The following is a 23,868-nucleotide window of genomic DNA, read 5'->3' on the forward strand; positions in this document are numbered from 1 at the left end:
AGTTGAAATTGTAACACTGTACTACTACTGTTAAAATAAGTGTACAGGAAATAATTCTTTTTGGACCCAAGCTGTGAACAAGATATAGAAGTTTATGTTAGAATAAAAATGTTAATTTTTAAAGTGCCAAAAAGTCCTGTTTATTTTTCCACTTGTAAATAGCTTTCAATAGCAAGTTATATAAGAAAAAGAGACATGCTTATTCTTCCAATACAAAATATTTCAGTCTTAATCAAAGTGTAGAATCTAAGAGTCAATGTACACAGCAAATTTCCCATTCATATAATCACTCTGGAAAGTATAGCTGATATTTGGAACCTTATACTAGGAATTGAATGCATAACACTTGTTTCCATGAAACATCTGTACTAGTATTCCTTCAGGGAGCAGCACGTTGTGAAACATGCAATAACTACACATATTATTTTTTCATATGAACCAAAGAAAGGCACTTTGGAAAATATAATGTGCAAACTGGACATGAGACAATAGTTAAAATAAAGATGGGAATATTTTGAACTGATTCCTGATTAAAATTGCATATATTCCTTATAAGAGCCCCGTGGTGCAGACTGGTAAGCTGCAGTGCTGCAGCCCCAGCTCTGCTCACGACCTGAGTTCGATCCCAGCTGGGTTCAGGTAGCCAGCTCAAGGTTGACTCAGCCTTCCATCCTTCCAAGGTCGGTAAATGAGTACCCAGTTTCCTGGGGGTAAAGTGTAGATGACTGGGGAAGGCAATGGCAAACTGCCCCCTAAAAAGTCTGCCAAGAAAACATTGTGATCTGACATCCCCCCATGGGTCAGTAATGACTCGGTGCTTGCACCTTTACCTTTACCTATATTCCACCTACTATTAACAATAACTTTGTAATATGAAATTACTATGCATCAAACTTATAAGTTATAATGTATGTTTTCCCTGACAAACAATAAATTTCATTTTAGCAATAAATTCCCATATTAGGTAGGTATCTAAAAAATTACTTTATGATAAATACAACCTGAATATATTATAAGGAAGCATTTTTTTAAAAAAATCCCAAACCTGTAAGTATTTAGAAAATAATTAGAGTTAGAATAATTTTACGGCAAATGAGCCTACCAGCCTTTGTTGAGTTTAAGGGTAGGTTAAGATTAGCCCAATTTAGCCCAAGTTGTCAGAGTAGGGTCAGCCATGGTCAGTACTAGGATGGAAGACCACCATGCTATGCAGAGGAAGGTAATGGAAAACCACCTCTGCTCACTCAGTGGATGGGGTCACCAAGAGTCAGTTGTGACTTGAAAGCCCATTATTCATTCAACACTCTTAATAATATATAACCTTCCTTAAACTGGATGAAGGCTCTTATCCTTTTCAGACAAAATGACGCAAAATGAGTTCTTACAACTTGATTCTCATGCAAACCACATTGACATGCATTCTAATTTTGTTATCCTCTTATCAAGATATTTTGTTATATACTTTGGGTTGGCTGCTAACATTCATTTTGGCTAAGTAAGGAATTTGCCATTCATGGCTGACTCCTCCTGAGAAGGGAAGGCGTCTTTTGTTCTTGCAAGATTCTTTACATTCAAAGGAAATCATATGATTCTATTTTTAGGTTCTCCTGTTTTTAAAATAACTTTCACTATTTATAAAGAAATGATATTAGAACTAAACATTCATTTTCAAGTTTAACTTTCCCATCCTGAATGAATGGGAAATGTCAACTGATATTTTGAACACTACTTTCAGGAAATGTAGGTCTACACAAACTGAGTTCTAATGGCAAGCTCTTATAATATTTCTCTTTTATAGAAATGACGACTGTACCTGCTAGGAATACTAAAGCCCGAACAAAATATATCACAGTGGTGATGATTTTGTGTCTCTGCTGCCTCTGCATATTTTAAAATGAAATATAATTCCTCTATTCATGAGCACATGATGTGTAGAGCTCCTTGCTATCAGCTATGAACTAAAGAGAATTAAGATCACTTGGCTGAACTCAAATGGTATAAAAAGGTAAAAATATCCTACTTCTCACTCCATAACAATTTCATGTCAATGGATCAAGATTAAAGTGAAAAGCAAAATGTCTTGCAACATTTTTATCAGCAAAATTATTTTCTATACAATAAGAAAATGACTATACTTATAAGTAGACACGGGCACGAATAGAAAGAAATGAACATGGTGTTCGTTGTTCGTTGCCATCCACAAAGAACGAACAATGAACACTGACGAACATGACCTGTTCACAAACATGTTTGTTGTTCATTGTTTGTGGGGGCCAGCAGGCTCTCCTCCAGCCATCAAGATCCCTACTGCACCACTTCCAGAAACCTGACCTGAGCAGGTACCAGGAAATGTACCAATAATAAATAATAGCTTGGCCCCAGAGCCTGGCAACAGCCCTGGAACCTGAAGGGGTAGATCCCTACCGCACCACTCCCAGAAACCTTACCTGAGCAGGCAGCAGGAAAGGTACCAGTAATAAATAATAGCTTGGCCCAGAGCCTAGCAGCAGCCCTGGAAATTGAAGAGGTAGATCCCTATCCCATCACACACAATGAAAATACAAGCTCCAATGCACTCTCCCTATCTTTCTCTCAAAATGCCAACAGCAACTGTCTCTCCCTCACTGTCTGCAAAACCAGACCTGGGAGCCCCCCCTCCCCCCTGCTCTTTGCTTCCTTATAACAAATTTGGAGCTCCACACTTGAAAGGAAGACCTGCCTTTCAAGCTAAATTGGGCTTAGATTGGGGTTTCCAGGGCAACAGCAGGAGTTCAGACAGAGTTCAGGCAGTCCCTGCCTCTGGTTGCTAAGGGAATTGATTGCATGTGCCAGATTGTCTGGCTTGACGAACAGCAACAAACAGCAATGAACGAGGCTTGCAACAACCACCTGTTCATTTAGAATGGGGCCTCACGAACTGCTTGTTCACGAACAGCTGATTGGGCTGTTCATGGCTTTTTTAGTTTGTATTGCTGTTCATGCCCATCTCTACTTATAAGTATAAAAAGGAACTCATGGGCCAAAGAAATGCAGATGTTTTGTTGCTCATCTTAACCAGAGTTAAGATTTCTGTTGACACCTCCTTATCCATGGTTAACACGAACTAGTGTTCCATCTTAATTTCGATTTGAAATTAGGATATGAAGTATACGTCAGCTGCCTTGAGTTCTTTTGGAGAAAGGTGGGATAAAAATAATTTCAGCAAATAAATAAAGTACTGATACATTATCTTTTGATATTTGATGAAGGAAGTTTTGACTCTCAAAAGCTTATATACCCTGAAAATCTTGTTGGTCTCTAAGGCGCTACTGGACTCAAATCTTGCTCTTCAACTACAGACCAGTACAGCTACCCACCGGAAACTATTTTGATAGTCTTGTAACATACTTTGTCAGTTTATCATCAGGCTTGCCATCTTGATTTCTTCCTGCATTTTTTATATCTAGCAATCAACATGAGGGTCCATCTCTAATTCTTAATCTATACAAGCCTTAAAGTAACTCTAGAGAAGCATTTGTTTTTCTTTGGCACCAAATGACCACACTGACTTATTCGCATACCTACAAATTTAAAACTCCATGTACCCCAGTATAAAAAAGGAAGGCAAGAAAAGTTTGTTACAAATCTGAAAAAGGGGCCTGGAACTGAGAATATGAAATATTATACACATTTACTATCCAGAGCAATGAGGCATCCATGAATGAATCCTGTGTGTTAAAAATTACATAATGCCCTGCAGTTTAACAGGAAAATTTTACAGTTTACCTTATTAAAAGTTAACAGCAGTTTAAATTTAAAGAAAAGTTGATAATATGGTGCCTTCAAACATATATATGAAGAATAGAGGTGGGCACGGACTGAAAAATGGACCAAAATTTGACAGGGACCAGCCCGGTTCGGCATATGTGAACCAGCGGGTTTGGGGACATGCATTTTTTCACGGACATGACAACTTTTGGGCTGGTCCATTGGTCCGTGAAACCAGACATCCTGGCCCCGAGCAATCAATTCCCTAGGCAACGTAGGGGAGTTGCCTGCGGACCTTGGATTCCCTTTGGAACACACCAATCTTCGCCCTGAAAATCTTGACAGGCAACTCTGGCTGCAAATCAGAGAGCTTCTATTATTTGCTATGAGAGCAAGCAGTATATATAACACCAAGCACTGAGCTGCGGTTTCACTTTCCAGCTGGTTACCGACTCAGAGGAACTGCTTGTTGCAGGAGGTTTTTTTATTGTGCCAGAGGGAGGCTTAGGGCTTGTACTCCAGCAAGGCTCTGGGTGGGAGCAAGCTTATTCGGTTTTCTCGACAGAGGGCTCCTTATTCTGTTTAATATTTTTTTCTTTCAATTCTTATTTGCTGGTGAGGTGGAGGGCTAGCCTAGGGCTCTGCCCAAACCCAGTCTCAGAGCTGCAGTCAGGCACTGGGTGCAAGCTTATTGGTCTCCTTGAGGGCTCGTTCTTCTGTCTCATTTTTTTCCTTTCAATTCATATTTGATTGTGGGGTGGTGGGTTAGCCTAGGGCTCTGTCTCAAGCAAGTCTCAGAGCTGCAGTCAGGCTCTGGGTGCAAGCTTATTGGGCTCCTTCAGGGCTCACTCTTCGGTTTCATTTCTTTCAATTCTTATTTGATTGTGGGGCATTGGGTAACCTAGGGCTCTGCCCCAACCCAGTCTCAGGGCTGCAGTCAGGCTCTGGGACCAAGCTTATTGGGCTCCTTCAGGGCTCACACTTCTGTTTCATTTCCCCCCTTTCAATTCTTATTTGCTTGTGAAGTGTTGGGCTACAGCAAGTCTTCTAAGGGCCTTTTGCTCCTAGAGACAGCTGCCACCCACTCAATAGTGAAGCCTTTGTACCTCCTCGCAGAGGTCCAGCTTCCTCCATTAGTGGAGCTCCTCATTATGGAATGCAATAATGATGTGCAATGGAGACCTGCCGATTACTGGCTGTCCACATCTGCCTCCTCCCAATTTTTATCTGTCCCCCACAAAATCCTCACTTTCATCCTCTTTTCTGCATCTGTTACCTCAAGATATCTGCCTCCCCAAGAGTCTTGTCTTTTAGCTTCTCCATGCCAGGTCTGCCTCCTCATGATGATTGTTCTCCCTCCCAGAGTTGGCATTTCCAGCCTCCCCTTGGCCAGCCCATTGGGGAGATTTCTGTTCCCCCCTAGGATTATCCTCCCCTCATGGATCACCTCTGTCCTTTCCTGTACAGGGATATTCCTGTCTCCCCAAAGAACATCCACCCTTTCCCCCCAAATTTAACCTTCTCTCATAGATTGTCTCTGTCCTTGTGTCCTTTAAAAGAATATTCCTCCTGTCTCCTTAAAAACAGTTCCTTGATTGTCCCCTCAAAGAGTACTTCTCTCCTTCCCCATTCCAACCCCAGAGCAGGTTTTCTTCTCCCAGGAACTGTCATTCCACTCTGGAGGGCATCATTCCGTTCTCAGAGGAAGATTCTACAACTCCATTCCACATTTTCATTGCAACTTTTCAGTGCTGCCAGCTAATGCAACTCAATTGGTGTTTGTGGCCCCTATTCTATCTACTGGAAGTTTCTTGGGGGCAGCTGCTTTGGGGGTCTGTAACTCGTATGTCCAAAATACAATCTTGGGCAACCTTGGAGGGTGGTTGGAGGAGAGCCTGCTGAAGACTCGTTGCAAGTTTGGCATCTCTGAGTGTGAAAAGGGTGGTCTTAGAGCCCGTGGAAGTGACGGACCATGGACTCATGGTCTGCGAATCGGAGCAGGTCTGTAAAAAGTTCATGGTCCGTGAAACACGAGGACTACAGGCTGACAGTTCATGGTTTTTTCCCGGTTCATGCCCACCTCTAACGAAGAAACAAAGTATTTTTGTACAAACAGAAAGAATTGTATATTGTCGAAGGCTTTCACGGCCAGAGAATGATGGTTGTTGTGGATTTTCCAGGCTGTATAGCCTTGTTCTTGGCATTGTAGAAAGAATTGTGCTAGATATCTTACAGAACAACACTAATTTGCACCTGGAGACTGAAATATAAGACATTTGAATCCTAGACATGCTTACTTACCCATAATGGTTAGAGCTGTAGCTTTTGTTAATTCTTCTTTCATTGAATCTATTACTTCAAAACTGCCACCATCTAAGTTGCATCGGTTTATGGTTCCATTTCCTGAACTAATCCAATAAAGCTTGTTCTCTGCATAATCTATTGATAAACCTAAAACAAATTTATACAGATATGGAATATATTTGCAACAAATTGATTACAAAAAATCCATACATTCTTTCAATTGCTTTCACAACAGCAACAATATGCATTTACAAATTTTAAACGTCTTAAAAGTAGCATGACAACAGTATGAAGGCTTTAGACACATTATTAAAAGCATACAATGTAATTAAAACCCAGACGACAAAGCCAAGGAATAAACGTCTGGAGATACACATATTTTAAGATTTTTGCTACGTAACCATAAATCAATTGAGGAGAAAGATGACATTTTTCAGAGCTTGCACAAAAAAAGACTTAGTTTTTACTTTGTGTTCCACCAACAGCAATATTTCTATGACATCATTTCTGACCATCACCTAGGGCATTCCTTTCATTCTTATTTATTTGATACCTACCAACCATAGTTAAACAGGAGTTCAGTAGAACCTTAAAGATTAAAAATAATTATTTAAGATGCTTCTGGTGAAGTAAGCTCTGACTCATGGAAACTGGAATAAAGTCAGTCTTTAAAATACTGCTGAACTTTTTTCTCTGCACAGTTCAACCATCAGTGTCTTTTGGTAGTTGTTCCTTTTAATCTTTTACTCATGATGAAATCCCAAAGGAACTTGTTGCATGTACTCAACTTTTATTTTCTACCTAAACCTTTCGTCTTTTATCTGGTCAGATAACAGAAGGGTTTTTTCCCTATAAGATGTCTTGCTGTTGGATGAAAATGACCAAGCCATTCAGACTCTATCTTTTTCAAACAATAATAAATTTAATCCATACACTGCAAAATCCCCTCTTCTGGTCACTTAAATACATTTCAGACAAGGAATTCATCATCTCATTTAAAACAACATTTAAAACAACACTGAGATCAGCAGGTACATATATGTATTTAATACCACATTCAACATGAATCCTAAGAGTATGGCTACAATGTTCCAGTGAAATTACACTGGAACATTGTAGCCATACTCTTAGGAGAAACTGCCTTCTACTATGTCAACAGAAATCAAATACCCACCTAAGATATTTTTTTTAATTCACAGTCAAGAAAAACAAAAACAACACTGGCGTTTCAACTTTATGGATTGTGTGCCTAGTAGTAATCAATTCTGTATTAGCTTAAAGCTTGTTTCAGGCACAATTCAAACATAATCCATACAGGTATTTGCCCAATACAAGTTACCCTACAAAATAAGTTATGTATTTGCCTGAACATGCTATGAGAAAAAGTATTGTTATCCAAGGCGGATAACAGCAATGAATAAAATATAAAAATATTAATCTTAATTAAAACACATAGTTAAAGTGATTCAAATATTCTAACTGCAAACAATACTTTTAAATAATTTTGTCTTACAGCCCCAGCAAAAGACCCAAAGGGTGGTGCCTGCCTCACCCCTCCTGGGATGCTCTTCCATAGCAGTGGAGTCATAACAGAAAAGGCCCAGGCTCAAAGCACTGTGATCAACAAATAATCAATATAATATGTGTTATGTGCCATTAAGTCACTTCTGACCCCAAATGTTAAAGATGAGTTGGCAAGATTGAAAGACATGTGTGTCTAAGAAGTTAGCAATGAGTGATGGAGTTCTAAGATGACAGGATAAAAAGAAAAAGGGAGGACTGCAGAATTGTATAAGGAGACCAAGACTAAATTAAGTTAGAAAGATCATCCAACAACATTACATGTACTTGACTCAGTAGTATGAACACTATTAGTATATCTTCCATGTGAGCAACAATTTATGTTCAGCTGACCACCCCGAAATGGCCCAGATTGGGACCAAAATGGCCCAGATTGGGTCGGTGCCGGCCATTTCGGCCCTGATTCAGCTGAAACAGGCCCAAAATGGCCATTTTGGGCCCATTTCGGGGATGAAATGGCCATTTGGAGCCCATTTCCGCAGGGATTGAGTCCAGAAAGGCTGGGATCTGGTCGGTGCCGGGAGGGAGAACCAATATATGATTCAGACCATGTTTAGGCCCATCCTAGCCATTCCTAGCCTCTTTTGTTGAAGGTTTCTTCCCATTTCAACTCAAAGTTCTGCTACGGTTACCAACCTCAAGGTGGGGCCTACAGTTCTCCCAGAAGTACAAATAATCACAAGACAACAGAGATCAGTTCCCCTGGAGAAAATGGCAGCTCTTCAGAGGTAGACCACATTATATCATATCCCCACCCCCTCCCCTATATTGAGTCACATCCCCACTCCCATTCCTCTCCCAAACTGAACATTCCACAGGTTCTACTCCCAGATCAACAGAAATTTCCCAAGCATGAGCTGGTAACATTTTAGGAGGTTCCCTTTCATTAGTTATGTCCAGGCCCTGATGCCACAGGAATAGTTCTTCTGGTATCTTGGCTACTGAATTAAGATGTGAATTAGCCTCCTCCTAGCTTGATATATTGAAGGCTAAATAGAAAAACATTATCTGCAATTTCTGTCTATCTGAAAAAGTAGGTTTAATTTAATCTCTAGGTATTCACATACAAAACAGAGGAATGAAACTACATATCTATTTTTGATTACATATTTTGAAAAAAAATCGTATCAAGAAAGTATATTTTAAATAATTAATATACTCAAACATTTTGTCTTCAATAATATCTAAAACTGAGTAATAAATCTATTTTGGGAATATTTAACAGCAGATTTACTTGGAATACAGATTCTTATTCAAAAGAAGCAACATTCATTCAGCCAAAACTGCCTGAAGACTGCAATTATTCACTCAGTAGGAATACAAACTCATAAAATGTAAGATGGGTGTTCTGACAAGATTATGATGCACTTGTATTTCTAGTTTGCTGGGCATATGGATTTTTAAAAATCAACGAGACACAGCATAAAGTAGTCAATTACTGAACACTCTTTTTCAAAACAACCATCAACTGAAAACCAAAAAATAATTCAAGGAAGGGTTCAGATAAAAAAAATTAATATCTCTATTCAGTTCTAGATTGTGGTATTTTCAATGCTATTAAAAAGATTCCTATCCTCTAAACATCAAGTCAGACCGGACTTTATTTTTTTTTAAATCAGTAAATCCAATAAAAGGACAATCATAGAAACACTTCATAGATGAAGTGTCCAATCCAATAAAAGGACTATCGTAGAGACACTTAATAAATCTGTCTATTTAATTCTGAACTTGGTGTCAGATCACAGATCAAAAAATCCACACAATGGAGCCAAGTACAAATAGGGGAGAGGTTTCTGTAAACCTGGGGGATCTCACATGTTTGCAGAAAATTCTTAAACATAAAAAGGGGAGAAGAAAAAAAATCTAAACCATTTAAATACAAAAAACAGGCAAATGGCTTGTGATAGCCTTTTTGGATTGCCTAAGCAACTACAGAAGACATCATAATTATATCTATGGGTGCATAGCCAACAAAAAAATTGTTGAGATTTTGGTTGACGGTTTCTATGCCACTTAAAGCACTAGGTTCTTGAAGTGGCATGGAATGCAAGCCATTTCACATATTATTGGAACTTCACACAATCAAACTCCATATTAACTAAACTACATGAAGGCACTGATTGTGTGAACAGTTGTCCATGTGTGGTTGTATCCTTGATTTCTGCAAAAGTGTCGGCAGTTTTGAGAACAAGTTCCAGCACGGATACGATGGTGGTCATACATATATATTATTCATATGCTGGCTCTGGTTCACATTATTCTAGAGGAATAGTTGTATTAGTCTATTGTAGCAAATAGTAGCTCCTCAAAGACTATTTCCAACGTGAGCTTTCCTGATTGAGAGCTTACAATGCACCTGAAGAACTGAGGTTTGATTAACAAAAGCTCGTGCAAAAATGAATATTGTTGGTCTGTAAGGTGCCACTGGACTTCTGTTTTATTCTTACTCAAGTAAACATTACCTCCATGTGATTACAACTTTGTAATAGCAACTCATCAGACTAGCGATTAGAGGTGAGCACAGTCCATAAAATGACCTAAATTTGACACAGTCCGGCCCAGTTTGTGGTTTGCAAACACACGGTTTGTGGGACTCACCCTTTTCACAACCTTTGGTTCATTTGGGCCGGTCCGTCAGTCCATGGTCTGTGAGTTCAGACATGGCTCTGATCTATCAATTCCCTAGGCAACGGAGGGGATGTCTGCAGACCTTCTGCAGACCTTAAAAACTTGATAGGCAGCTCTGCCAGAGAGCTCCCATTCTGCTCTATGTGAGCAAGGAGGAAGAATCAATTCCCTAGGCAATGGAGGGGTGGACATTCTGCAGCCATAGGAACACAATCTTAGCCCTCAAAACCTTGATAGGCAGCTCTGCCTGCCAACCAGAGAGCTCCCATTCTGCTCTGTGAACAAGGAGGAAGAATTAATTCCCTAGGCAATGAAGGGGTGGATGTTCTGCAGCTATGGGAACACCAATCTTAGCCCTCAAAACCTTGATTTTGCTTCATTACAAGTTTTTAGTGCTGCAATTCTATCTTCTGGAAGTTTCCTAAGGGTGGCTGCTTTGTAGGTCTGTAACTTGGACCTCCGAAATGCAATCTTGGCCAAACTTGGAGGGTGTCTGGAGGAGAGCTTGCTGAAGCTTTGATGCGAGTTTGGCATCTCTGAGTGCAAAGGGGGCGGTCCTAGCCCTCCAGAAGTGACGGACCACGGACCAATGAACCTGTCCATGAATGGGCTGGTGTGTGACAAGTTCATGGTCCCTGGTCCATGAAAACTGATGGACCACGGGCCGTCAGTCCATGCCCACCTCTACTAGTGATACAATTATGTGGCAAGTGTTGAAAGGTATAAACAGGAAGTTTATCAATTCATGGTGGGCAACCATATATGTCTGGTGGGCTACATTTCATTTGGCAGGCCTAAAATTGTGGTTAGCCATTGACACAGCTGGTAGACATAATAGATATTCAAATAACAACCCATATGTTTCCCTTTTGTCTCAAGGTACCTCAGAATTGTATACAATTTTGTACCTACTTCTAAAGGGGAAGGAAGACTAAAGCCAGTATTCCAATATGATCAGGTTTGTACCTATTGGGGAGAGATCTGGGAACAGCATTCCCCAGCAATATGCCCTATCTCTGAATTCCCAGTTTTCATTTTCAAAAGAAGCCTCTAGTCCTTTTCATTGTGGAAACAAAGGGAAATCTGCAAGTTTGGCCTGATTGCCTGGATAGAATAGGAGTAGAGAAGTTGTAACAGGGCAGGAGCTGAGTCAGTTAGCCTATTCCTAATTCATGTGGTCTATCCTCTCACTTTTTCTTCTGAGGTTTTCTCCTCTATAATATTCACAGTGATAAGTGAAGACAATGGACAGAAAACTGGAGTGAATTCTATACTATTTGGGGAGTTCCTCTTCTGTTTGCAGTGGGAAATTTGTCTTAAGAGTAGATGGTGCCATGGGCCGGAACAGAAAATGAAAGCTTAATTTAATTCAGAGTGGTACTTTGATAATAGTAATCTGTGCTAATATACCACTCTTCTGGACAGATTAGTGCCCCAACTCAGAAAGATGAATGCAGTCAGAGTTATTATTTACGCCTACGGGAAAGCCAGGGAGCTGGGGCTGAGAGGAGTGGCATACCCAAGGCCACCAACTGTGCTCATGGCAGTAGTGGGATTCAAAGCAGCAGAGTGCTGATTCACAACCCAACCACTTAACCACTGCTGTAACTTGCCTGCATAAAGGAATGTATGCCTCTGAACATGTGCAGAACGGCTTTTACTTGCCAATGAACAACCAATGTCAAGCTCACACTCTCCTTTAAAAAGCAAATCTGGGATTATATCTGAAGGACTGAAGAAGCATAATGCTTAGACATTTTAATGTTTAAACTCCAGATCCTTTTGTAACAGATAATGAAGTACTGAAGGAGCCTATAAATAATCTAAGGCAAGAATAATCAATTCTCTGAATGCTGAGAAAGCAAACACTGCATATGTGCACCGCGGTAGGCCCTTACTATGCAGTATCCAATAACAGAGGGTAATTTCTAGATTGAAGGAAGTAATTTCCAAGCAGGTAAAAGTTAGGAATCTCCAGTTTTAGTCATGAAGTTACTGATGAATTGTTCTCTTCCACCCTCATCATTCTCAGTATAGTCTTGAGTCCCACCTTATATCTTGCAACATCTCTTTGAGAAAATACTAATTAAATAAAATGTCTCCTAGTGCAATCATAAGCAAAATCCTTTCCCCTGGACTACTGATCATATGTTATATTGCAGAGATATGGCTTCTGCTAAAAATTCTATACGGGCCTACTTGTGATAGCTACTGCATATGTAAATTAGAAATGGGAGACAATAACTGGCACTAAAAGCTCAACTACATTTTACATTTAGCACTTAGTTAATGTCCACATTATTTTTATTTTTCTTCTGGTAGATATCCTGCCTCTTCTAAAGCACATATCAATATTATGTGGTACATACCTAACACTGTATAAGTATAGTATTCATAAACTATTTAATGTGACATCACCAGGCCTTATGTCACGACATCTCTGGATGCCACGTTTCATCAGGCCTCATCCAATGAGTCTCATGGTTTAGACTGATGGGGGCCTGAAGACTCTAGCCCCCACTCAGTGTACTCATGCTTCCTCACCCTAAAAATTTCTGGTTATGTACTTGTATTTAGTCAGCAGGAAATTTAGGACTTTTTAAAAAAGCCATTTAGAATTTGGTGTGCCAAGCTGGTTAGGGCTTTGAGACACTGACTGAACTGATACGTTGTTATTTTTATTGCTTGCATCCCACCCAGGATATTTCCTTAACCTGTAGATTTCTAAACAGGCAACAAATGCCACATTGAAATTTCAGTAATATAATATTCTACCAAAGTGAACATGCCTGCTCAGCTGAGGCAACTAATAGCCATTTATTTTGGTATTCTAATTGTTTGACAATCCCTCATTCTCTGCTTTTTCATTCTCACAAACAAACAGGAGGCTTATCTAACTTTTTTGCATCAGTTTTTCTTACTATTTGCACATTATGCACACAGATATTACTTAGGTAACTTTTATTTTAAAGACATATATGAAAATAATTGTATTTATTTACTTACCAACGGGATCTTTTTGATTCTGAAACAGTATTTTTATGTTGCTGCCATCCATATTTGCCACATTAATGGTATTTCCATCAGTCCAATAAAGCTTTCTTAAGGAAAACAGAAGAGAGAGAACATAGTAGTACTGAATTTCATTAAATTTTTAATTAATTTCTAAAACCTAGTCATAGAAAGAACATTAAAACAGTGTTCATTGTATTGTATTTTGCACATATGCATTACATTCCAGGGGTGTGCACCAAGAAAAAAATGATTATTCATTAATATTTGGAGGTAAGGGCAGGGAGAGCTCCGTAACTGGTTACGTTCATGTTGGACACTGTCATTTTAGGATTCCAATCCATGTGGTGGGTTTTTTGGGTTCTTGTATTTCAGGATCATTACTTTCAATGGTGAATCTTTTAAAAGGTATGGAGCAGCTGTGTATAAAGATAATGACACCAAATTTGTACAGTACATAGTACTGCCTCTAATCTAAATAGCCCATAAGTTTCAAGAAGATCGAACAAAAGGGGTAGATTTTACAACATCAAAAGTAGATGCCTCTCTGCACAGCCACACCTCTCTCTAGGGATTCCTAAAATGGTTGTGAAGTGGCAGCCTAGAAGGAGAGCTCCAGCCAGCCATTGGCATTTTTTAAAAAAACCTTCTACATTATTTTCCTACTCCTACAGTGATTGAATGACATTTTTTAAGCTTTGCACTGAAAATGCTATGTTTGCCATCCCTCCTTGTTGTAGTCTGTTGTCTCTTTGACAAAGTGAGGGAAGCTTCCTTTGCAGAACCCACCTCTGTCCCACAGGCCTGCCATTATGCCCTTTGGAGGACCTTTCTTGGCTGGAATGGCGTCTGGTGTCATTTCAACCAAATGACACCAGAATTGCTGCAAAGTAACTGTTGCCTGTCCATTAAAGAACTCCCGAGTTTCAAGGAAATTGGATCAAGGGTTCCAGTTCTATGGGCCACTGAACAAGATAACCCCAGCTGCTAGTAGCAGAGACAAAAAGAGGTTCCGTCTCCACAAAGGAGTAAGACAGTAGTAGAGGGTTTTTTTCAGTGGATGGGATTTTATAATTTCCAAGCATCTTTCTCTTACCCTTCCAGAAAATCATGGTAATGACCCAAAACTGGAATTTCTGTGTGCATCTTTTGTTCAGGAATTTTGTAAAGTATGCCCATTACATACTTTATGCATTTCATAATTTTCAGTTTCATAGTCAGATGCAAAAATTTCAGTAGAAATATGCAAATATAATACTTATATTATACACCAATATATTTAACAGTTTTATTCTATAAATCCTGTAGAATCAAGTTTTTAAATCAAGTAACAAAAATGTATTTTCTTTGGGTTGGGTCCTATGAAGTGCAAGCTGATTTTTCCTGCCTTCTCATAGCAATCTCATTTCTTCCTGCCCCTCCCAGCAAGCTGATGCTATGAGTTGGAGGGATCTCATGGAGAAAATATCATGAGATAGGGGGCAACTGTAGGAAGGAGAGAGAATCAAACAAAATTGCCTCCACCTTCCTCTTCTAGCTACAAAGTTGCAATTTTAGAGTAAGAGGAAGGTTGCGATACTGGAGGAAGGGGAAGGATCTCTCTCTTCCACTGTGTAGGAGTTAATTCTTTTCCCATTATTTTCTGCAGTCTAATTAGAACTGAGTAAGACACATTCAAACAACATTTATCGTATTGTGTTTGCAAGAATTTCTACTCCCCAAGTATAGCTTCTAAAACATTCTGTTCTGACTATTCTCTTTTTTTGGTATGACAAAATACCCTCCCTCTACTAACTTCTAAATCATGATCTAACTGCAGGAAATAAGGGTTTCAGTTATACTGTGATTCAGCCCCAGTTCATATTGAGTGGGTTTTAAGTTGTCCTGATGGGTGGTGTATACATCAAATGTTATGTTATTATTAACCAAGCAATGAAAAAGCTAGATGAGGAAGTACTGTGAGCTATCCCTCCCATCACACAATGATTTCAGGTGGGAGTTCTTTCTTTAAACAGCTGAGCTCTCTCATGTCCAGTTTGCATAATTTTCCTCACCCCAATCAAGTGAATAGGAAGGTTTTCAACAATATTTGTTGTTTACATGAGAATCTAATGGGAAGGATATCTGAGTGGTGGCGGAGGAAGACTTTTTGGCTGTCCCATCACAATAGAATGGCTGTATGGTGAAAATATTATGTTGGCTTTGCTTCACTGAAGGGTTTACTTCATTCCTGTCACATTTTTCAAAGCCAGGGAGGCAGGTAAATTTCTACAGTATCTTAAAACTTCACTAGGTATGACACTGTAAAATCACACCCTAATGCTATATCAAATACATTCAGTTTACAATAATTTCAGTATTATTCTGTTGCAGCAAAAATAAACAGTAATCTTGTGGCATAGGGTGAAATGTAACTTTGTAAAATTCAAATCTAGTCAGGAAAAATTCAATGACCATTCACAAATTGTACTAAAGTAGTTGAAATCTACAATACAAAGACCATTAACTGCCAAATTAATTAGCATCTGTAATACAGAGACCATTCACTGCTAATTTAGTTAATACTAGAAATGTTTAAACTTATATTGAGATTAAAAACAAAAACGACACTCTGACCAAAATATGGGACTTACCACTAATTACCAATGTTAACTAACTTAGCAATGAATAGTCTATTTTTCATGATTAGATTTGAGTTTTATATAATTTATATTTAATAGTACCTTTCATGACCAAGTAAGCAATCATTACACCCAAAGAAGTGATCTCTAGCCCATGAAAGCTGGTGCTGGAATAAAATTTTGTTAGTTGTTAAGGTGCTACAAGATTCCTGTTTAAGGTTACAGTATTATAAATCTACTGTTGAAAATATATATACTTTACCCTTTAGCTGGGTGAACAGCAAGACATTGTGGTTTATCAATTCCATGTATAATTGAAGTTTTTAATGAGCCATCTAAATGTGCTACGTTAATTTGTGTTTCATCAAATTCTGAACTAATCCAGTATAAATTACGTGATAACCAATCTACAGCCAGTCCACGAATACTCTGAATGTCTGTAAAACATAAAACAGCAAAAGACTTGCTCAAACTGCTCTTCCAGTAAATTTTTGATTTTTGATATAAGCTATTTCTTTTTCCAAAATATATTGCAATTTCTTATCAACAGCTACACATTGCTATTTCATCTCTATTATTTTAAACAGGTTAAACTTTGGTTTAAAACTTTATATCAGATCAGGGTTTTTTTTATACTGAACATATGCAACACTAAATTAACACTGAAATTATAGTAAACAAAATCCTATTTGCTGCACTTTCTAGCCTTGCCCTGTTCTACCGACACCAGTAATAAAAAACTAATTGCAGGATATTAGTTTGGTGAAGAATGTGTGAAACTGCTTCAGACTCCTAAATTTAAGATTGGATGCTATGAACTGTGAGACAAAGAACTCATGCAGATCTTTTTCAGCAGGCAAGTTGAAAAACAAAAAGGTTACATCTTAACCGCATGCTCTTTCCATACGTTTCTCGCTGAAAATATTTGAAAAACAAGAAAGAATGGATGCAATAACAAATAAGTTAGCACCGAGAAGTACATTAATGAGACAAATAAAATAAAAATAAATGTGCATGCCCCTAGTAAAAAATATCCAACTTTCAGACTTTATTGGATAATCAGAGGCTTGGTCCCAGAGAAGTTATTCTGTAGTCACTCACAAGGATTTCTACTCATGATTGTGATTTTCTCATCTCCCCTCTCCCTGTTGCAATCCGAAAGGCCTCCTGAAATGCTGTTCTTGGTGTTCACCATTCTCCCTTGTTATTGCAGGGCAGGGGAGATGAGATAAATCATAATTTTTGAGTGGAAATATCCATGACTGCAGAAATGCTGCTCTGGGTCCCAGCCAATGTGTTACCGCATGTAATCAGGCACATGAATATTTTAAGCATGTGTTCATGCAAATTTGATCTGCCTCCTTCATTAAAGATGCCCCTTCCAAAAATTGGCCTCAGGTTATAACAAGGGATGATGCAAAATGTCCTGTGGAACAATACTCTCAAATGGCTCCCAGAGCCAGTAACTCTAAAGCCCAAAGGAAACAATGACCGCACACTAGCAATAAGAAACCTTGACTAATAAGTAAAACACTATTGTAAAGTTAGAAGTGCTTAAAGGGATATTCAGAGAACATGGCAAGAATACAAATCAGAAATAAGCTTTATTAAAGGGTAATCATATAAAATATCAAAGTTGGGGGTGGGATTAACAAATCTAGATGAGTGATTTCAAGCACCAATACGGCCCTCACCCGGCTGGCAGCCAAAGGCTTGAGGCCGGGGGCTGCATTTGCACCGCAGAAAATGAGCGGCAGTGTTCCCCCAGCCTCATAGGGTCATATGGTGGGGGCGGGGCTAGGTGCCTTAAGAGGGTGCCCAGCCCCCGTAATGGCACTTGCTGCCTCATGCTCAGATAGAGCGGACGTTTTTTTCCTCCTCTTCCCCAAGCACTTGGGAGGCCTTCAGGTCAGCTCGAGGTGGCGTGGAAGGAAGTGACACGGCACAGTTTGCACAGCTGGGGCAGCCCGAACAGTTGAAAGGTGGCAAGAAGCAGTGCGGCATGGAACGCAGCCGCTGGGCCATCTGGCTCTGTTCCAGATGGCCGCTGGGCCATCTGGCTGTGCGCGCCCGCTTTTCTGACTGGCGTTGTTTCACCAGCTTTGGGGGCTACTCCAGCCTTTCCTTAGCTGCATGGCAGTGGGGCAGTTGTACCTCGCATCCCCTGTGGTAATGGGGGGGGTGGTTTTCAACATCCTGGGAAAGGGGATGTTGGTGCCTTCTCCCTCTCGGGGGCAGTTTTGGGAGTTTTTTTCCTTACACTCTCGCTCCTTTAGTGCTGGATTATGAGAGGTTTGGGTGCAGTGGGAGCATACTAGGCGGGCTTGCACAAGTATATTCAGCCCACCTCCCTCCCATTCTTTTTGGTGTGATAGTTATTTGGCTGGTGATTACTGCTGCCCCCCCACCCCCTTTCCTTCTTTATGGCTGTGTGATGGACTCAGCTTCAGATGCTGAGATTTCCAGTCAGTGAGCTATGATTAACACGTTTCCTTCCCCCACCCCATGTGGCTAGCCTGAAATGGCAGTTGGGGATGGAATGTTGGGGAAGCTGTCAGTTGGAGTTGGAGAGTAAACAAGAAAGTGAAAGGGAGTTGGAGCCTGGCTTTTGACCAAAGAGGGTCAGCCAGAGAATCCTCTGTGAGAGGAAGTAATGTTTGTGAAGCACTGTTAGTCCTCGGACTAAAGTGGGAAAAACCAGCACTAACTCCTGCTTAGACTTGAGAGATCTGGGAATTATAGTGGGCCAAGGAAGTGGGTAGAAAGGAGTCTCCCCTTCAGTGCCAGGAACAGGGTTATAGCTCATAACTATAACACCTGCCCAGTATCTAGTAAGGGTTTGTCTCAGTGGAGCACCCTTAAGTCTGGAGAGAGGGGAAAGTCGTGCTGCGTCTGTGCTTTAAAAGAGAAACATTTGTGAAGCAGTTGTCAACCTCTGAAAGAAGCCAGCAACCTAGTGTTATACCAAGTGTTTTGTGCCTCACACCAGTGAAGTTCCTGTACAAAAACCTTTCTGTTTCTTCAGTTCAAACACCTGCCTACCTGCCTTTTGACTTTAACCTTCTGTAAATAAACCTTTTGAACCTCCCCAAGCCTTGTGTGCCAGTTTCTGCTAAAGGGAAGCACAAATCCCTGATCTGTCCCCTACTAAGACTTGGCCGGGTAACTATTTTTAATATTTCCTAAGGGTGGGACAAGAAGGAAAGTTGAAGCTTAACATCAACCACGCTACCAGAGGCTTCCCAGCCCAGTATACAGCTTCATAGGCTTAAAGAGGAGAAGTTTTACCTCAGGGTAGGGGAAGGTCAGCCTAAGCCTGAGTTGGATGTGGGTTTGTGGCAGGCTGTTTGTCCTGCAGAGGGCTTTCGGTTTATCTGTCCAATCTCCTCATATGGAGAGGGAGGCCATTTTAGGGGCTTGTTGCCTTACTGCATAACATAATCAGCGCCTATTTGGGGGGCTTGTTGCCTCACTTCATAACATAGTTGGTGACCATTTTTGGGGTACTGGTCCTCTTCCTGGCAGGCATAAGTGGCAGCCATTTTAGAACAAGCAGGAAAGCATTTGGTGCCTAACAAATCTGTTGCCTAACATTTGGTGCCTAACAAATAATAATTCAGCCCCAGAAGCCTGTTTGGGAGACTTTCTTGGTTTTGCTTAGATGACTTTGCTTGTAATAATAGTAGTAGTAGTAGTAGTAGTAGTAGTAGCCGTCGTCGTCGTCGTAGTAGTTGCTGTTGTTCTTAGTATTAATAAAGCAGTAAAAACACTTAACCATGCCACCCAAAAAAGAGTTTGGCCCCTCTAAGGGCAAGAAACTGGTCAAGAAGCCCACTCCAAAGAGGCCCCCTCCTACTTTGCCATCTTCAGATGAAGCTTCTGATCGTCACGCCATTGTGAACCGTATAGCGCCTTTGAGCAAGTTGGAGGTGTAGTAGGGACAGGGGGTGCGAAGCAAAGTACGTCTGTTAGGCTGACATCGGCAGCAGCTTTTCAGGCTGAAGTGCTTAATAGACTTTCTGCCCTTTGGGGGGCCTTCTACATCAGTAGGTGCAGATGCAACAAGGAGCCAAACTATGGAAGGTACGTCTGGCATTGGTGAGCCTTCTGGAGTCGATCCTGGCTGGATGACTGATGCTGAACTGGTGGCTGTTGCTGTGGACCCGGTGGTGGATGGTAAGTCTCCTTTGTGTCAGCAGGGTGGTGGATGGCCATGGGGGCCCTGGGGTCAGGCCAATGCTCCAGCGCCCTCAGCTATGGCAAATCTGGCTGGTATGCAGCAGAACATCATGCAAAGTGCCCATGGGGCTGGGCCTGCATGGAACAATCAGTTATGGGGTGGACAGTCTGCTAAAACTGATCCAGGTGCATTGACACATATGGGAACCACCTCTTGGCAGGGTTTTGATGGCCAGTCATTGCCTGGTCCTTCTTCCACTTGGCCTGGTTACGCTTCCCCTTGGGGTTTCCCCTTTTCAGGAACGACCTCTTATGGCTTGGTTCCTTATCGGGCCCTTCCATTTGGGGACACTGCCCTACCCTTGGGTGATCATTTTACTCAAACTACTAGGAACAAGATTTTGAAAGGAGAGTTTATTGACATCTTCTCCCTTCTCTACAGGGAACTGGAGAAGAAAGACAAGGAGGATCTTGATGATAGGGACAAGGAGCAGCTGAAACGGCGCCGGGTCAATCGTACCTGGGCCAATTGGCTCCCTGGGTTCCTGATTTACTCAGGAGTAATTGTTAGGGCACAGCCATGGAGGGCTGCATCTCTTTTCCAGGACCTGGATATAATATACAAAGGGTACACCGGCTTCGTTGGTGCTGCGTGGATGCAGTACGATGAAGAATTTCATATGAGGGCAGCTATGAACCCTGCTTTGCCGTGGGATAAGATTCTCCAGCAGCTTTGGGTGCAGATGATGGCCCCTGCAAAGGCTAATCTTACAGACTGCTCTGACAGTGGCCAACATTTTTGCAGGCGGTCCTCTGCTACTCCCAGTACCTGCGGGTTCGCGCGTCAGCCAGTTCAAGCACAGCTGTTGTGCTGGGACTTCGCTTATCAGAGAACATGCGCAAGGAAACCATGCAGGTTCAAGCATGAATGCCCAATGTGTGGGGGCTCCCACTCCTTTCACTTCTGTCCTAGGCACTATAGAGGAGGCTGGGGCAAACAGGGGGGTGGGGCCAGAGGTAACTCCCAGCAGCAAGCTGGTAAAGTGTCCCAGCCCAATAAAGCTGAAGGAATTTAAATGCCTCTTGGATAGTTACCCTAAGAGGGAAGACACTTTTTTTTTGTTCAATGGGTTTCGGTTTGGTTTTATGGCCCCTTTCATGGCAGCCAGTCTTCGATCAGTGGCCGGTATGGAAGGAATCGTTAAGGAAAAGATTGCCAAGGAGTGTGCCGAGGGCTGGGTGTTGGGCCCCTTTGCGGCTCCACCAGTCCCACGTTTGCGGGTATCCCCCTTGGGTGTGGTGCCAAAAAAGGCAGCAGGCGAGTTCTGGCTGACACACCACCTTTCTTAACCCAGGGGTAGATCAGTTAATGATGCCATCCCTGACCACCTTTGCTCAATGAGGTACACGTCCTTTGTTCAGGCAGTCAAGGTTGTTAGGCGTTGTGGACAGGGCACCGAGATGGCCAACTGCAACATTAAGTCAGCATTTCGCCTTCTCCCAGTTCATCCAGAGGATTTTGAGCTGTTGGGTTTCTCTTTTAAAGACCGTTTCTACATGGACAGAGCATTACCCATGGGGTGCTCGATTTCATGTGCGACCTTTGAACGCTTCAGCTCCTTCCTTGAATGGGCATTGTGTCACTAATTTCACTGTTGGGACACCGTTCATTATCTGGATGATTACTTTTTCGTGGGGCCTTCTGGAACCGGTCAATGCACCCGACTCTTGGAAGGCTTTGTTAATCTAGCAGCACAATTGGGGCCCCCCTTGGCCCATGAAAAAACTGAAGGCCCTGCCACTGCCCTCACTTTTCTGGGCATTGAACTGGACACTGTCCATCAAACCTCCAGGCTGCCACTGGAAAAGCTAACCGACCTCAGGGAAGCATAGAGCAGCATAGAGTATCTCTGACTGAGTTACAGCAGCTTGTAGGCCACTTAAACTTTGCTTGTAGAGTGGTGGCTCCTGGCTGGGCTTTCTCAAGGCGTCTCTGCAACACCATGGGCAAACTAAGGCTTCCCCATCACAGGCTCAGGAAAGATGCCAGGATCAGGGAACACCTTATGGTTTCGGATGAATTTCTGCAGGCATTTAATGGCATCTCCTTTTGGAGGAACGACCTTTTGCTGGAAGCGGAGTTGCAGGTGCACTCTGACGCCTCTGGCTCTCCGGGATTTGGGGTGTTTTTCTGAGTGCACTAGTTTGCAGAGCAGCGGCCAGCAGATTGGGTTGAGCTGGGCCTCACTTTCCTTGAATTTTTCCTCTATCCTAGTTGCAGTATTCCTATGGGGCTGGGAGCTTGCCAATCACACCATGCATTTCTGGCGTGACAATCTGGCGGTAGTTCATGTCGTGAACTCCCTTACCTCTAAGTCACAAAGGGTCATGAGGCTAGTTAGAGCTTTCACTTTTAGCTGCTTTAAATTGAACATTGTGTTCATGGCCAAGCATGCCACAGAGTTGGATAATGGGGTGGAGGTCGCTTTGTCTCACCTACAGATAGAAAGATTTCATCAGCTTGCCCCAGAGGCTGACCCAATGCCCGCCCTGATGCCACAGGAACTATGGCAGCTTGGAAGGTTGAAGCCTACAGGGCCATCCAGCTAGCCATTGCTCCCAGCACACAGAGGTCCTATGATCATGCGGTGAGGCACTTTTTGGGGTTTAGGAATGAGCAGGGTCTGCAACAGGTATGGCCACTCCCAGTTGATCACCTTATGCAGTTCTGCGTTCAACTGAGGGTGAAGGGCTTAGCGGTAAAGTCAATTGGGGACAGCTGGTGGCATTAGCATTCACCAGCAAAGTCCGGGTGTTTGCAGAAACCACTGCAGATTTCCGCCTTAGGAAGATGCTAGAGGGTTGGTCCCGGGAGGCAGCCAGACCAAGGGATGATAGGAGTCTATGACTCTGGACGTCCTAAGTGGCCTTAGTGTGATATGGGGATCAGTGTGCTGCTCTGGTTATGAGGCGGCTTTATTTCATGCAGCTGCGCTGACAGCTGTTTGGGAGGTTCTTAGAATAAGTGAATTGGTGGCCCACTTTGTTAAGGATGACTCTGGGTGGGCCTTAATGGCCTCAGATGTAAAGTTTGTGGGGGATGTCACTTTAAGGATTAGGTGTTCCAAGACGGGTCAGTTACAGCAGGGGTCAGTTATTCAGCCGGCTCCTTGTGTGGACATAGAGTTGTGCCCAGTCTTGGCTCTGAAGCAGTACATTGCACTTCGGGGGGGATGACGGGGGGTTATTGTGTCATCACATTGATGGAGCACCCTTGACTAAATACGGGATGGGCTCTGACAAAATTGGGTCTGCAGAATGTTAAATTTGGCACCCATTCCTTTAGGATTGGGGCAGCCTTGACAGCTGCGGCCATGGGCTACCCTAGTCAGGTTATCCAGCAGGTGGGCCGGTGGAGGTCCAAGGCTTATTGGTCGTACATTCATCCACTGGGCGCTGGGAACCTCAACTGACTTGTTTTTTCTTTAGGTGCTGTTTTGCTATGGAAGGCTACAGATCCTTATATGCAGACACAGCATGGTTTTTTGGGCGGGCCACCAAGCCAAGAGGACGGCAATTGGGTCCCAATTGAGTGAGTGGGCTACAGTTGAGTGGCAGGGCTGCCGGGGCCTAAGGTGGCCAGGGCTGCTGCCTTTGCTGTTTGAGAGGAGGAGTGGTCCTCTACCTGACATACTGGTCATTCACCTGGGAGGTAATGACCTTGGGCTTACAAAGGGTAAGGCCCTTAGTTTGCAGGCATAGGCTGATTTGCAATGGATTAGCAAGCAGTGGCCTG

At 42.0% G+C, this 23,868-nt stretch overlaps 1 protein-coding gene across 1 annotated transcript in view; it reads right to left on the bottom strand.

The window, feature by feature from the left end:
- Positions 1-23,868, bottom strand: part of LRP1B (LDL receptor related protein 1B) — a 1,076,743-nt gene that overhangs the window by 343,196 nt on the left and 709,679 nt on the right. The window contains exons 30-32 of the mRNA XM_054970106.1: positions 16,156-16,330; positions 13,267-13,361; positions 6,049-6,198 (exon numbers count right to left, since the gene is read on the bottom strand). Of these exons, the coding sequence (XP_054826081.1) occupies positions 6,049-6,198; positions 13,267-13,361; positions 16,156-16,330 (420 nt within the window). The remainder of the gene's footprint in view (positions 1-6,048; positions 6,199-13,266; positions 13,362-16,155; positions 16,331-23,868) is intronic.

The sequence above is a fragment of the Eublepharis macularius genome, chromosome 2 (genome assembly GCF_028583425.1).
Source record: "Eublepharis macularius isolate TG4126 chromosome 2, MPM_Emac_v1.0, whole genome shotgun sequence".
In the NCBI taxonomy this organism is placed as follows: domain Eukaryota; kingdom Metazoa; phylum Chordata; class Lepidosauria; order Squamata; family Eublepharidae; genus Eublepharis; species Eublepharis macularius.